The sequence below is a fragment of the Rhipicephalus microplus genome, chromosome 9, assembly GCF_043290135.1.
Source record: "Rhipicephalus microplus isolate Deutch F79 chromosome 9, USDA_Rmic, whole genome shotgun sequence".
Lineage (NCBI taxonomy): Eukaryota > Metazoa > Arthropoda > Arachnida > Ixodida > Ixodidae > Rhipicephalus > Rhipicephalus microplus.
Window position 1 is genome coordinate 76430952 of NC_134708.1, and position 17268 is coordinate 76448219.

At 44.8% G+C, this 17268-nt stretch overlaps 1 protein-coding gene across 2 annotated transcripts in view; it reads right to left on the bottom strand.

Annotated features, from left to right (window-relative positions):
- Positions 1–17268, bottom strand: part of LOC142771909 (uncharacterized) — a 65884-nt gene that overhangs the window by 12180 nt on the left and 36436 nt on the right. For both annotated transcript variants that reach the window (XM_075873895.1, XM_075873894.1), the window contains exons 2-3: positions 8079–8175; positions 2051–2243 (exon numbers count right to left, since the gene is read on the bottom strand). In XM_075873895.1, coding sequence (XP_075730010.1) covers positions 2051–2195 — 145 coding nt within the window. In that variant the 5' untranslated portion in view covers positions 2196–2243; positions 8079–8175. The remainder of the gene's footprint in view (positions 1–2050; positions 2244–8078; positions 8176–17268) is intronic.

The window sequence follows — 17268 nt, forward strand, 5'->3', positions numbered from 1 at the left end:
TGTGTAAAAATATGCAGCAAAATTTGCCGCCCCATCAATGTCTGAACCAGAGGCGCATCCAAGGGGTGGCGCAGCGGGCCCGTGCCCCCCCCCCCCACCCCCGAACTTTTTTTCTCAATGTGGTACAGAGCACAAAATCACACTCGACCACACCTTCCTGTCCGGACCCCGTGTTGGATCAATTGAATAGGCATGATAAACCACATAGTTCAAATCAGACCGCTAAATATTATTCAAAACAAGTTGGTCGAAATTATATATCTCCTCGAAGTGATATGTACTCAAACCCCACGGGTTTCAAACCCCATGGGGTTCAAACCCCGAACCTCTGGATCCAGAGGTTCGGGGTTTGAACCCCTTGGTCCATATTTGACTATGAAAAGTCTATAGGCTTCAACCTTCGTGTACATCTCTTAAGCGATATAGCTAACTTCTACTAGGAAATATTTCGCACAAAAATTAGGATCATATACTGAGTATTCTCTGCTAAGTGGCTGCTGTGAACTTAATGTTAAATGTCTTTAGTGTTTATACATCAGGTTTACATGCTGAAAATCTGCATAGTTTTTTCTGCATAATTTGTGAAGTGTTAAGTGCCTGCTGCCATCTTGATGATAAAAGTCACTAGCTCTCGAGTTTATGATTACATTCTGATGTGTCATCAAAAACATATCAAGATGTAATCAGAAATTCAAGAACCATTTTTGTAAGGGAGGGGCAGGTAAAAAAACTTTTTGCACTGCTATACACCTGCTCCCCAGTACTATCTCCAAATATACCTCTTGATAAGGTTATAAAAAATGAACAACGCAATGTAGACAAAGTAGGTCCACATTTTTTTAAGACACGTCTTAACGAAGCAACTCTATCATAGGGTCTTGTCTTACAGGCAGCCATCATTAACTTGCGGATAGTTTCTTGTATTTCATGCGCAGAATGTTATAATATTTTAAATTCGCATGTAGTCGGAAATAATTATCTATTAGAAAAAACTATACTACTGCATACAGCAAATATTTATTGCAGCAACACTGGCTTGATCAATGTACTAATACCATGTCTAAGTATAAAAATGGTGTCTTGCAATGTGGCACCTTTATATCGAGGTCACATGTGCTTATATATAAGTGCGCGTATTAATTTGTATAATCACTTTCTCATAAATATTTAATTAGTGCATTTTCCGCATCATAATTGGATGCTAGAACCTTTGCTTCGATGTTTTCTTAGCCTATGTTGCAAAGTTTCTTTCTAATATTCAAAATCTTCCACAATACTGATTTTCTGTGATCAACTTTTATGTCGAGTGCTACCAGATAAAAATCGAAGCATTGTGCTCACTCGCCTAATAAGTTTTCACTGCGAGTTTTAGTGAGGCGGCAGTACTATACCATATAGAGTGACGGTAACATCTGAAGCCAACGTATATTCACAGAGAGTGACAAATGGTACCTTACTAAGTCACAAAGCAAAAATGCAGGTAAAAGATATCTTGATAATGTGGTTATTCATCATGTCTGCACACTTATTACATTATAATGGCAATTTGTCTTGCACAGGCATTTCTTACAAAAAAGTGAAACAAATACATATGCAGATACAGTTGAATAATTACATAATGAATGTAAATGTAATAACGGTTTTCATAACGAAGCTTGTTGTCCATAATAATATTGTAACAGTTTCAATGCTTCCTCAAAGAAAGACTAAGGGGGTAAACAAACTTCTGATGAGTTAGAGGCCCTAAGGCCAAAGTAAACGATATTTTAGTGCTTACCCTAAACAATAACAATGCATTGGACCATCATTTTTTGCGTGTTTATGCATGACGTTAGGGCGGCCTTAAATGTACTCCTTCGCTGGTACAGTATCAAGCTGTTGCCAGCACACTTCTCGTTCAATAAATATTATTCATAGCGTGTCTTAGCTTTTCACTGACGTATTATTGAAGCAATCGTTTGAAAGAAGTAGGATTCAGTAGGCGAAACAGAATGAAAAAAATGCGTCCACTTTCGCCTGCTAGTAGTGAGTGGTGTGAAGCGACACCTACCAGAGGTGTTGCCAGTCTGCGTGGAGGCCTTGCTGCTGCTAACGGCAGCTGGCGCGCGAGTCTGCACGGCCGCGCTGACTCCAGGAATGCCGAACAGGTACTTGGGGTCGCGCGACCTCCGCTGCCTCTTTTTGTAGTCATTCATGGTGATCTTGGCGCGTCGCGACGTCTCGACTTCTTGGCCTGGGTTCTCCTGCAAGCGCAATCCCACTTAGCTTCACACGACGTGTGTGTTCGTGGAGTTAATTAGTTATACTGCTTTTAACATTACCCATGATTCTATTTATGCAAGCTGTATCACACTATCAGTTAGAGGGCTTCTAGCATAAGTCGACAACTGCAACATCCTAATATCGTTTTACAAAACGCCGGAGTTTCCCTTCAAACAAAACAGTGCAAGAGCAGGCTTACTTATGAGAGAAAGCAACGAGTAAAGGCTAAACCTTCTCGGCGAATACTGCTAGAGGTCATGCAGCTTCAGAGTCTGTTTACCAACACCTTACGAACCCAGTAATGCAATAGTCATGGACTTTTCTTGGCAATGCAGCGAAACCTATAGAGCCAAATCGCGCGGATCTTGTCGCTAAAGAATGTAGTCTTACAAGTGTGTCCTTGTTGTCTACAGCTGGCAAGACATATACTAAACTTCATTTTTTTTTGCATGTAGCTCTTCGACACAGAAATCGGATCACACAAGCGCATTTTCTTTATTTTGTTTGTTGTCGCTTCACGTCTTTGAACGCATGATAAAGCCGTGCCGCCTTTTCCGTGTATCTCAAATACCAAGCGGCGACCACGTCGATATGAAACTCCAATAGCGCACAGCCAGCACTTTCCACAGTGGTACGGAACGCATGACATACTGGACTACCTCGCGTACTGGTACATGTGCAAAGACTGCGCCCTCGCAGTACTTCCTGCATTGCCAAGAAACGTTTTTTCGCGAGTATAGCCATGATAGGCAAGTTCGAATTCTGATCCCATAGATGGCGCTGCAGTGCTCGCTCTACTTTGATGCGTGGAAGACGCCTGCTTTAGTGGGATAGGAGCACACTAGATGGCGCATCTACACGCTCATTGACTGGTAAATACTTAGAAAACAGCTGGTGGCCAAACCAAAAAGAACTATCGGTTAAGAAGAAAGTGAAGGAAACTGAGACTGACATGTGAAGAATGGGCATGATTAAGAAGTCCGCACTAGAGACCTATCGAACATGTAAGCAGAAAATTGCCAAGGAAAGGATCTATGATAATACTCGGGGTAGTTCTCTACTGTTTGAGGCCCGGACGGGACTACTGCGAACCAAGACGTATCGGGCCAAATACGAAGGGGTAGACACAGTATGCAGTGCGTGTGGAGAGGAAGAAGAAACTGCCGGACACTTGATAATGTTCTGTAAAGGGCTTCACCCTATAGTTCAGGATTATGGCGCTGCGTTTTTCAAAGCACTGCGGTTTAGGGACCGGGAGGGCAAAATAGACTTTAAGCGGGTAGACTTAACTAGAAGGAGGTTATCTGATTGGTGGCTAAAGTCAAGGCACGAGTGAAAATTAAACTCTTCACTGCAAAGTACGAATCCTCAAACTCACCTTCTAAGGAAAAAAAATATAGTTTTTGGTTCATTAGGTATTACGGCTTGGTGGCGCTAGCCACCGCCCGATCTAAAAGGTACAGCCATATCCATCCATCCATCCATCCATCCATGCATAGATGCGTTCACGCCGATGCGTGCTAGTGGAATAGGCGACTGTTAGGGTCCAAAGCTATAAAATTCGCTCGCTTTTGGCGTGTTTCCTCTATCGTTAGTCAGTCAGTGTGCTCCGAGTATGCGTGACGCAGACAAAACAGCAATGCGGAGGGCTCGGAAAGCTGCTGCAGCGCGCGCTCGCACAAGGCGTCTTGATATGCTCCCAGATGCACATCGTATGATCGCATGCAAGGAACAACTATCTGAGGAACCTGTCTCGGCAAACCTTCCACCACGGAAGGTGCAAGAAGAGAACCCCTCATCTATCATTTTGGAGACCATAAAGCAGTTATAATGAAAGGACCACAGAAGGAAGCCACGTGCCGCTACCATTAATGAATAAAACTAAGTTGTGTACAAATACAGTGCTTCTCACGGCTTTGATGATCGACCGGGGAAAGTTGACGGAGGATTAACGGTTTACCGATGCACCTCCGAAGCTTCGCTCACTCACTATCATTCACTCTGTGGATGCGCTGTGATTTTTTTTTCAGAATGAGTAGAATGTGTATGAAGGCATTCCAAACTCTAACCAAAGCTCATAAAGACTTTCGAATTGATTACACCCAAACCATTATCTGGGTGCCAGGGCACGAAGGCGTCACAGTGTACTAGTTTGTGGATAAGGCGGCTCGAGGGTTCACAAATCGAGCTTTCTTGCACACTACAATAGACCATCCAACGCCACTAGACCCTAACATTGGTATAATTCTTCAGTATTACAGGGACAGTAGAAAACTGTATCCAGCACCACATAAAAACCTCACAGCAATGGAATTGGTGGCATTACGTAGAATTAAAAAAAAACACATACACGAACTGACAAAGGCTACGTGTATTCTACCCCACAGCATACGGAGATATATGTTCGTGGTGTGGGGCCACACCAACTCTGTTTCACATCACGTGCACACATCACAAAGAACACCACAACATGAACAACACAGAGGAACAACGGAAGGCACTGCTGTCCAGCTCGGCCATTGCTGATCAGCGTTGGCTGATCCAACGGGTAGAGATGATGGCTAGGGCCAGCGGGGCCCAGGAATAGGGGCCTGACCATTTGGAATGTTCCGCGTTGTGCGCAAATAAAGTTCTCTCTCTCTCTCTCTCTCTCTCTCTCTCTCTCTCTCTCGAACGAGTACAGTTTCCAAGCTCCGCTCGCAAACCAGCAAACGCGGCTGACGCGTTAATGCGGAGGTGACGCCCACATCGCACCGAGCTGAGACGCGCAAGGAGTAGCCGCTAACAACGAATGCGTTAGGTGTTTGTGCTTGCTCGCTTTCTCCTTACTCTGTGCGTGATTTCCTAACGTTAGCGCGAGGCACGATTCAAGATGGAACGGCAATGTCGCTAGTTCTCGCATCGGCCGTCACGTCAAATTCGGAAAGCAAATGTTTCTAGGAAGCTGCAAAAGTGACAGTGCTCTAAAAACGCCGGGGTGGGGAGTGGTGATGCGGCGGGGAGCTTCGACGGCGACGACGGCGAGGTGTGGGCCTAGCGAGCATCGCTCTTAAAATTAAAATGCTACCGAAGTCTCCAAGAACTGAGTGACTCCTAGCAAAGCCATTAAACGTTGGGATATATTACGCACATCATTCTAGATGTGAAGCAGCTTAGAGTCAAGCTGAATCCGGCGTGCGGCGTGACCATTCTGATCGCGAATTCCGCTGGTAGATCCGGAGTGGCCACCGAAATCTGGGAGCGAGCACTCGGAGTGTGCCAAACGAGATCTGCGAGTGGAACACGTGAATGCCCCGCGTGAGCTCTCTCCGGAAGTTTTTTGCGCATACGTCACTAAACCGCCACTGGAAACAATTTTCTTTTCTGCTCTCGGCGTTTCAATGACCACTGTGTCGCGCCACTGCAAAACACGCATTTCGATTACGCAGTCTCGCGGAAAGCAGGGCTACCACTTTCAAATTTTAGGAATGTAAACAAGAGCACAGGGTTACTAGAGTGCCTCAAAAAACGCTGAAGGCCACCCAGCTGCCCGACTGTACCGCAAATGACGGCAACGCATTCTCGGAGTTCCGGCGAAGTCCGTCTCTGCAAGACGGAGCACGCGGAACGCTTCGTCGCGGAGTTGATTGCTCCGAATCTACCAGTGGAAAACGCGAACTTGCTCTGAATCTACCAGCGAAACGCGGATCGTCAACTGTGGAGCAAGAAAACTTCCTCTTGCTCGACGAGTGGAATTCGCCATCATTGTGCATGCGCTTGCTCTAGGCTTCTCTCTCCTCTCCTAGGCTCCCCCTCTCTGTCTTCGCAACGCCGAAGCAGGCAGCGTCAGCTAGCAAGCTTTTTGATAAAGAGCCGAGTGCTTGCGCTGCATAGCCGTTCCTGGAAACTCTTCATATATACGCACTGGATCTTGACCTCCAATGTAGTGCCGGTGGAAGATTTCTCCTGTGCGCTGTTGAACAATAAACATTCGCAGTGTGCGTGTTAACTAAAAGTGGAACGCGGGTCTCTGTGTCCAATATGGGTCTTCTCTCTCTCATTGGCCATTAGCAGTGATTGGCCGGCTCCAGTAGAAAGCGCCTGGCCATCTCTGCGTGCTTTGCGCCTCCCCAGGTTTCTGTCCTGCGCAACGCCATCATGAGCGCCAACGTCAACGTCGCCGCCAGTGTAACCGTTAAAGCCCGCTGCTACGTACACCCACATGATTCCTTTTAGTGGGAGGTGGTGCAATTTTTTTATATATATTCTTCCTTCTTATGGATGCACTTACCCCAACGGGGAACGAGGCCACGTATTTTTTTTTTTCAAATAAAGTTATGTAGGTTCGTCGTGAAGCCACTTTTGCACCGCATTTTACAAACCTAAGTTTGAAGCAACGGTGACCACTCAAAGCATCTTTGAGTGGCCGAAACAAGGGAAAGCCACATGGGTATGGGTCAGGGCTGTAGAATGATTGTTCCATAAACTAAAGCTTTATATTGTAGGTGGTTCCAACAAAGCGATGAGCTGTGTGTGTGCGTGAATTGTTCCACAAAAACAAAAGTTTATTTGACAGCAAACCTCAGCGCTTGTGGGGAGTTGTTTCTTGTGTTTGTTGCGAATTCTCGATCCCCGAAAGCTCACTTTTACATGATAGTGCACTTTTCTCATAGTCCCAGGTACTCTCAATGTGAAAGCCTTTGACACCCGCCAACCAGAGGAAACCGATCACTGCTCACGATTTCTTTTTGCTGGAAACTTATAATGCAGCATCCAGAATATATCAGCAACAGAAAGCATAAAAACGGTGGAATAAACTTCAACCGTTCGCAGCATCACTATAACAGTAAGAAAAACAGACATCCCAAGACAGAAGAGAAGCAGCGCAATATCAGAAAAGATATGACAAATGTGTAGATAATGTCTGCCTTGCCCTCGTACATTCGTAGTACAAGATCACTCCGGTGTCCTAAATAAAATGATGCTACCGTAGTTTTTATCCTAATAGCGCTTGCAGGCACTGCAACGAATTCTCTACCCTATAGACCACATGCTCTGGTGTCGCCCCTCGTTGCGGGGCACAGACCGATCGAATGAAGACAAGTGGCTATTCACTATCAAGGGCCCCGATCTCGGGAATCAGCTGTGGGCTGTCCAGAGGGCCCACGATGCGGCGGTCGCGTTTGGCCTGGCTGAAAGAACGTGGGAGCTGCCCGCTGCGCGGCGAGTTGTGCACCTGAAGACTTTGAATAAAGTTTCACACCCATCCAACCGCAGTCTCCAAGAACGGGGTGAGTCTTCTCGCAATGTCACCATTATTTGCATAATAACCACAACCACACCGTCTAGGTAGGCTGAGTCAACATCACTTGCCTTATCCTTAGCTGCATATCACTATATAGATAACAACCACGCAAATAAGCCCCCCCCCCATACTATTTGCTTTCGTTAGTTAGTAGTATAAGGCGGCACCATGGCAAGACAAACGTGCAGAAAATATCAATTTACCATGTCATATCACTTTTTAACATATCATTTTTTTGTTCAACACTTCCTTACAAAGATCCGGTGAAAAAACATACCCTGCAGGTCAGGTCAACATTAGCGAGACTAAGCCAAAATGATGCAGAGGTGTCTACATTTGTACGTCACCACACGAAGAAATTCACTGAGAAGCAAAAATTATCCTCGTTGGTCCGCCAGTTCCGGATACACTTGCCACCTTGAGTACATACTGACACCGGAAACCTAGCATCACATTGTGTATTGCTCACAACAGTAACACCGTCCATTTCGTTTTCCTTACCCTTATGTTTGATCAACCCCACGTACCATACCTTGTTGGGGTCCCTGAAGGTGTGACGTTCCCCCGAATCTCCTCCGCCCAGACCCCAACGATGTCGTTCCCGCTCTCGAACGGCGTCATGCTCCACGCTGCGCAAAGAGCAGGATGGTGGCACCGTTAGTGACCGTTCCGAAATACTCAGCATGAAAGCGACAATAAAGGAATATATTAAGTCGCTGTTGATTGCTGAAAAAGCGGTCCAGAAACTTCGTAGCGCTACTTTTGTGCTAAGGAACTGCCTATTTTCAAGTGAAATCATGTTCTACTGGTCCACATCGCTTTAACACACGTCAAGTTACCCACCTCAAGTGGAACCTTTCACGTCACTGTTGCCATGAAGGAAGAAATAAACTGAAGAGAGAAGTCACATTTTGTGAAGCCGGAAGTAGGTAAGAATAAAGTACGCCCCGCCGCGGTGGTCTAGTGGCTAAGGTACTCGGCTGCTGACCCGCAGGGCGCGGGTTCGAATCCCGGCTGCGGCGGCTGCATTTCCGATGGAGGCGGAAATGTTGTAGGCCCGTGTGCTCAGATTTGGGTGCACGTTAAAGAACCCCAGGTGGTCAAAATTTCCGGAGCCCTCCACTACGGCGTCTCTCATAATCATATAGTGGTTTTGGGACGTTAAACCCCACATATCAATCAATCAATCAATCAAGAATAAAGTACACTACGGCGGCTCGCGCATGCGCAACGGGCGTTAGCGAGAAGGAGGCGAGCCAGTTTCGGACGCACCGGGCGACGCCGCTGCTGCCGTCTGATAGCCGAACTGGGAAAGTGAAACTTTTTAAGTGTGAATACACTTTATAAGCGACCCCAAACCATCCACCGCCGTCGGCGGCGTCCGCAGTCTTCTCTCTATCTTTAAAAGAAAAAGGGCTTGGCCGGCCGCAGCGCGACGCTCTACCGAATAAGCCACGGACGCGACGCTGATATTGGTGTCAGTAACGCACCTTATACCCCCTCCCCCTTCGCTCACTCCTCCGCTCTCCTCACTCGCTGCAGCTGCGCGCGCACCCCTCTCTCTCGCGCGCCCGCCTTCTCTCTCAGTCTCCCGTCGAGAGCGGGTCGTGCGATGGATGTCCCGGAGGCAACGCTACCATCAACAACGAATGCAGTACAACCGAATGCCAGCACTGCGCCCGTCGTTGGAGGTGACGGTACCGCAGTGGTTTCACCGACGTTGGAAGACATCAGTAATAAAACTCCCAAGCATTTCCCCGAGGGTGAACATGGTTAAGTGCGAATGCACGGGGTGATGCTATGAGGGGGAGTAAAGTTAAAATCCGTTGGCATTCGCCAGTGAGTTAACGTAAACTCCCCCGTGTGATCAAATTGCCATTCCCAGGAACCATTACATCATAAAGGCACCATAGTGTGATTAATAAAAATAATAGTGCGAATTAATAAATACCCCTCATATCATCACCCCGTGCATTCGCACTTAGCCATGTTCACCCTCGGCGAAACGCTTGGGAGTTTTTGTGCTGATTACGACCAAATGTGCTGGATAATTGCTTGAATAGTGTCTGTATGCTATTCGCAGCTTCACTGCGGCTGATATTGAGAATCTACAACAAACTTGCAATTTTGTCCTTCATTTTTTTGTTTTTTTTTGTTTTTTCGCTGAACGCCAGAGAGATACGGTGCGAATCGGTGGGATAATCTGCAAGACAGGCCGCTTTCTTCTGCACATACGGTAGGTTCAGGCAACGGAACATAGTGTAAGATAAAATGTTATTGAATTTATTGTTATTGAATAGACCATTTCTGAACCATTCTTTGCCACGTGTGTAAAGATACTCACGTGCTAGTATTGTACGCAGCAGTGTGGGTCGGCCGTCTGTGACCATATCGAAAAAAAAACTCCGCCAAACATGAGGTTACCACGTGCAAACGTGAACATGAAGCACTAAGTCAAAAACAATAAATCATCTTACCGTGGCACGCACGTCTAATCCTTGACTCGGCAAGCTCCGGTGAAAACAGTGGGCCGCGTACTGCTTTCCGATAGTTGTGATCGTCGTACACGAGAACGGCTCACCATCGCCTTTCGCAGTAAGGGCCATAGACACTACCGTTTTCGTGTAGGAATTCTAGGCTTCCATAGCAGAGGCACGCAACAGCACAGTACCGAAGGAAAAGAACGAAGCTGCAGCACCAACCGATTTCAGAGGAATGGTTGCAAGCTTCGAAAATGACCGCTTTCGACCTCAAGCGATATAAGCTAAACTCGCAACCGGGAAGACCAACGCTCACTGTGGGCTTCTAACACATCGCATCATCTTCCAAGTGCAACAGCTGCATAAAAATGCACATTCGGAACTCCAGCCAGCTATCAACAACGCAGCCATATGAGTGTTGATGCAGACGACACGAGACGCCGGCGCGCCCTCTTGTCCCATAACCCCCCCCCCCCCTGTAGAAGCACGTGACTTCCGCCACACTTCTCACTCTTCTTAGCTTTCCTTCTTCCATGCCTCATACCATGGCCCCATACTGTTGCAGTGCACAAAGTTGCCCGGTTTTACTGCGTGGCCACCGACACAAGCAGCACCAGAACGAAATCAGCGGGAGCCACAGCAGCAACAACGGCCATTGAACAGCTTCCTGCCATGTACTCTGAGATGGCAGGCATACTTTGTTCAACTGGGCCCCGCTAGATGGCTCTACCTGTCCAGTTTAACTGGGCAGAAATAGAACTTTTGAATCACTCGCGCCATTCCCCATAGTAACGTCCGGCGGTTCTTCTTTTGCATGAATCAAACAGAAGCGAAACAACAGCATTTTAGCATGTCTCTTTATGCGCGAAAGGTTTGTTATTTAGTACAGCTAGTTCAATTACTAGTGAATAATTGTAGGCGGGAAGTATGACGTCATCGGGATCCTTTGGAGAATGCTCTACTCATGTTGCATGTGTTCTCGTGCATTTACGTTAATTTCTCGGTAACTAGGGCACTACTAGTAATAATATTGTCGTTTTAGACGTTGTCAACATTGAGCTTTGACTCTGACTTAAATTGTTATTTGACTTTAGCGTCCCTTTAAGCTATGCCTGCCAACGGCACTATCTGATCACAAAGCAATGGGGACTCCACGTTTAACGTGAAAACTTTTGACGGCAAGGGTCAATCAGCACCAAAGTGTCATAATGTTTAGGGAAACGCCTCATATAGACCAGCTTTTTCTCCCCCAAGATCCCTTTCGGCAGGAATGAGCAGAAAACAACTCACATGATACAAAAGCCTATATACTATAATGATCACAAGATCTTAAAAAAACGGCAGGCATAAAAAGGGTGTGTTCGGTAACCTTGAAAGGTGTTTTTTGTTTTAACACTCTGAGCATTATGATGAAAACCTGTACAGAGATGCCCGCCTCCAACCACGTTGAGGCAAAACCCATTCAAATTGGCACGAAAGGCACTATAAAAGTACGTCTTTATTCATTACGACTACTTTAAAACCATGCGTGCGCAACTTGAACACTCATGTAAAAGCACGTCGAAGTTTTCATTTCCTGCATCATTTCACTGTGTCTATTCTGGGTCATTTGTTCATTGCTTAGCTCACATGAATTGTTTTCGCAGTGACACTGCCCCGACACTACATCGATCAGGTGGGAGGTGGCCCTACGCAGCTCCCTCCTGGCCGACCAACTTTTGGCCGTCCAGCAGGCCCGCGGAGCGGTCGATAGGCTTGGCCTAATGGTCCCGGCCAACGTGAGAGTGCGCTGACGCGCCCCTTGAAGGACCACAATAAATTTTCGCAACCACCCAACTGCTCCATTTGGTATGTTGGCTGGTTTTGCTTCTTAAATTCAATGAATGCCACCTGATTCAATTTTCGTTGTTGCTTAAAGTTTGTCAGCATCTGTTTAAACTTCTTTGCATATTACATGAACATGCGAGCTGCGCACGCGTGGTTTTTAAGAAGTACGCTTGATATCCTACCATTAAAATACGGAGTGCTTCCTGACGGGGCAAGAATTGACTTCAAAGCCGGCATGGTGCACTGTACGCCGTAAAAGCGAGTGGTATGCGCAATAAATTTCAGTTGTGAGCTCAGCGCTCGGCTTGTGTCCTTCTCACATTGTGTTTCCCCAGCCTCCAGGTGCCTTCAGATGCGACTCGTGTGACTCTGACGAGGTGATTGAACATCGGCTGTGTTCATGTGATCGCTTAGCGAGCGAACGCAACGTGCTGATATGCCCTTTTCCGTAGAGAAGACCCTGGCATCATGGCTCTACGCGTCGCAGGCCAACAAAGCAATGCGAGCATTGCTCTTTTTTTTTTCAAAACTGACCGGACCACTTGTAAGCGGGCAGTGGTCAGGTGCACAAGTACCCTGACGGGGCTCTCTTACATCTCCTCTCTTTATTTTCCTTAACCTTCCCTCACTCCTTCCCCCATTTCAGGGTAGCAAATCGGACGCGCGTCTGCTGACCTCCCTGCCTTTCATTTCTTCCCATCCTTCCTTCCTTCCCATCTGTGTTTCCCCATCTAACGACAGGTAAAATCATCTTTTAATTAGAGTGAGTGAGTGAGTGAGTTAGAGAGTGAGTGAATGCACACGTGCAATAACTGAGGGTCCCACTTATTATGACGGTGGTCGTGGTCTTCTGATGAGGGAAGCCCCCAGCGGAATATAAAAATGATATACCGAAATCTAAAGCAGTTGCGAAGCCGCAATCGCCTTGTTCACTGCCCCACATAACGCCTTTTTTTTCAATGTCTCGCCTTCGTGACTGAAATCGCTGCCAGAGGTGCACACAGAGGAACACACAGCGTCAAGCTGCGCCACAGCTACGGTCTACGGTATAAGTAATTGCTGATGCGCGGGGAGTCAAGTAATAACACAGTGCACTATGAAATTCATATTGTAGAGAGTCGCCGCGAAGGGCATGCAATGACTATCAGCTGAACTTTTTTATTTTTAGCTTGCATTTTGACAAAGGTTATTATCACAATATTTTTTCCGCCTCGGTGGAACAGTGGCTAGGCTACTCGGACGCTGACCCCAAGGTCAAGGGTTAGATCCTGGCCGTGGTGGTCACACATCGATACAGGGGAAATGGCAGAGACCTGGCTGCTCTGCGATGTCAGTACGCGTCGAAAAACATCGGTAGGTCAGAACTTCCGGGACCCGCCACTGCGGCGTCTCTCAAGATCATATTGTGGTTTTGGGATATTAAATTCAGATAAAAAAGAGTTAACTGTGTAGTGTCTCAGAGCTATGTGGCACGCGTTGCCAAAAGCTATGCGAACGATAGGGAAATAGATTGAAAAACCCCGTTTCGACAAGAATATTCAAACATTCTTTTTGTCGAATGGCGTCACGTAGCACGGGATCATTCAAGCGCGGGTAGCTGATCATTAAACCATCACATGCAGCCCTGAAGTCTTATTACAATGTGAACAAAATATGGAACAAGGGGGCTATTCCTCCTTAAACCCAGTCTATTGAAGCCAACAGTAAAGGTAAGGGCATAGCATGGTTATTGGCAGTATTCATTTGAATTTGATTTATCTGCCCACTGCTGACCCCTGTGACCTTTTGCGTCCTCCGGAAAACAGTTTACTAAACTTATGGTGCGGAAAGCATAACCATCACCTCGTATCACTTCCCAACTTACTTTCAGCGTGTGCAGAACACATGCATACAATAACTGCAACATTTCTTCGCCGGTGAAGTTAGTCTGAGTTCATCTATGTTTGCAGTGCAAATTCGCTGTTTACGAACCGATTCAATATGATATAGGCAGGACGCCGCACCTTCTTGGAAACTATTGCTCATGTAATGTGCCCAAGTTTTTTTTTCTTCGCCGAGCGGAGATACGACACCACTATTCCTCATTGAACAATATTTGAATGCGCCGACGCGAAATTCAAAAGTGGTCTCACTCAATGCCAAATATACTGCCAGCAAACATGCATGCTTCGCAAAGACACGCATGTTATAAAAAACCGCGCATTCTCGGATCAAGGTTTCTGGCACGTGAAGTCTAGTTACATTCCTTCGTTTTAAACACGTTTAGAATGTGTTCACTTTCCTTTTTTCAGTGAGTGACTTGCCCAAGGTTATTTTGACAAATTCTATAGCTGTAACACTTTTCTGTAGTCTTGTGTCAACAGCACAATCAAACCGCGATGGTATCAATCAATCAATCAGTTTATTATTATGTCCTAAAAGGGTGTTACAGGGAGTAAAATATACAGACGAGGGTCCCAAAGTACAAGACTGCAACGGGACCCTCGGTAATGATTACAAATAATAAAAGCACAAGCAGCTGTTAGAATCGTGGCAACAAAAATATATAAAGGAGAATGAAAACAAAAAGGCATGGAATCAAAAAACAAATAATACAGCATAAAACAACACAAAGAAGATAGATCAACTATTTAACAGGTACTCTTTTAATGAGTTTTCCAATGAAAATGAAGAAACTTTGCATTTCAGCAAAGTGGGCAAATTATTCCATATGATGATGGTACAGAAGAGAGAAGATGATTTACCATAGTTAGTACGAACCTTAGGAAGTAAAAAGTTATTATTAGCCGCAAACCTGGTAGTGTTAGTATTAACTAGCATCCTAGGATCAATGAAATTAGCAGAAAGTTGATTTCTTATTTGTTTATGCAGAAACATAATTAGATTAAACCCTAATAGATAGCTAACAGTTAAGATTTTATTGCATTGAAGAAGGGGAGCGGCGCTACTGTCGTGAGAACAGTTAAAAATAGCGCGAATAGCTCGATTTTGTAGATGTTGTACAGATGAAACATGGCACTGGTAAGTATTCCCCCATGATGCGATGCCATAAGTCATATGAGAATGAATGAATGAATGCGAAGTAAAGTGAAAGGAGTGCTTTATGAGAAAAATATGAGTGAGCTTTGAGTAATGCGCGAATGCCGAATGCTGCCGTTTTTCTAATGTGAGCAATATGGAGAGCGAAGTTAAGGTTGGCGTCGAGGTGAATGCCAAGAAAAGATACACTGTCGCTGATATTAATCACATGAGAGTCAACTGTGAGCTGTGGTGAAGAAGTTAACTTGCGTTGAGCTGTTCTAAAAACCATAAACTTATATTTATTTGGATTAATAATTAAGAAATTTTCCTGGCACCATTTCGACATGCTACAAAGTACAGCATTCAATTTATTAGTTACGTTGTCAATACATCTATCAGCAATGGAAATGGTAGAATCATCAGCATATAAAACGCAGTGAGCCATGTGTATAATGTCAGGAAGGTAATTAATGTAAAGTAAAAAAGTAACGGACCCAGTAATGACCCTTGAGGAACCCCTCGATTTATTGTTTTAGTACAAAAAAATGAGCCCGATATGTAAACAGTATGCTTTCTGTTAAGGAGGTAACTGTTTAAAAATTTGAGGGATGGACCTGTAATACCGTATGATTCGAGTTTCTTGGATAATATGACATGATTATTGGTATCGAACGCCTTTGTGAAGTCTAAAAAAACACCCTACTACAAATCCTGTGTCTATGGAGTGTTTGATGAAGTCTGATAGGAAAAGAATAGCAAGGTTAGTAGAACTTCTAGCGTGAAAGCCAAATGGACAGGGCTTCAGTATATTAAATTTATTAAAGTATTTGTTTAGCCGAGTTATTAACAGTTTTTCGATGGCTTTGCTCAGGCAAAAAGAATACAGATGGGGCGATAATTAGAAATAGATTGCTGGTCACCCTTTTTAAAGATCGGAAAGACTTAGCTATTTTTAGAGAAGTAGGGAAAATGCCGTGCTTGAACGCAAGGTTTGTAATTATAGAAAGTGGTTCAGAAATGATGTCTACTGCAAGTTTCAAGTGTCGTGCTGAGATTTTATCTATACCAGGGCCGGTTTTTTTTTTAGACTTTTGATTGCTGTAGAAACATCATCAGGGCTCATGGGGAAAAGAAAAAAAAGAATGATTAGAACGTTGTCGATTACAACAAGAACTGCTAAGTTTTTCTCTAAAAATTTCGAAAAAATAATTACTGAAAGCATCAGCAACACTTTCAGGGTTATCATGTGTAACGCCTCTATATATGACTTTCTGCAAAGGTGAACTATGTATTGATCGATTCAGAAAATCGTTTAAGAGCTGCCATTATCTTCTAGAGTTGTTTTCACTAGATATTTGGTCATCATAATATTTTTTCTTGGCATTTTTCAAGAGACACGAAAGAACATTGGAGTATCTTTTATAGCGTGAAGCTAAAGCAGTGTTAAATGGTTGTTTTTTTTTTACTTTTCTGTGCAGGTTATCTTTTTACGCACACTTTTTAGCAGTCGCTCAGATAACCATGGGTTGTTAGGATATTTGTACCTCTTTTTACATTTGAGTGTTTCAGTACATTCTTCTACGGCTTTAAGAAAAAGGGAAGAAAACTTGTTGAATGCCTGGTCTACATTGCATAAGGACGTAACACTGGACCAATCAGTTTTAATAATGGCATGGAAAAACAATTCCTGGTCAAATACGGAAGTAACACGCGTGGGTGGATTCATGACGTTGAATCCACCCACGCGTGGATTCAACGTCATGGCTTCATGACGTTTAAAGCAAGAAATATGGTATAATGATCAGTGATGTTCACATCAATTACTCCTGCAGAGGGAGAGGGCGAGAAATTACAGATGGCATGATCAAGCAATGAAGCAGCACCAGAAATAGGACATCTAGTAGGAGATGAAATGAGAGACTCAAAACCGTATCCACTGAAGCAGTCATTATATTCTGTGCATTCACAATTGTCTGTATTAAGCAAGTTGATTTTGATGTCTCCAACTAGGACAACGCACTTGCCTTCAGATGATAACTGATGCAGAATGGTATCCAGGCGAGAAATGAAATTCCTCATATTCGAAGAAGGGGAACGGTAAATACACCCCAGAATAACGTTGTTATTATCATTTAAAAAAGAATTATCTAATTCAATCCACACGGATTCGCAATGCGAGATGCCAATGGAAATATCTTGTCGGCAGGTGTAGGACAGATCTGGGGCGATAAATATTGCTGAGCCGCCATAGATCTCTGAACAACGGTTACAGTACTCAGCTTCGTACGATGACGGGCCGAACAGATTGACGTCATAAGTGCAGAGCCATGTTTCAGAGATGCAAATGATGGAGAAAGAATGCGCGAGGGAATCTATAAAGTTATAAATATTATC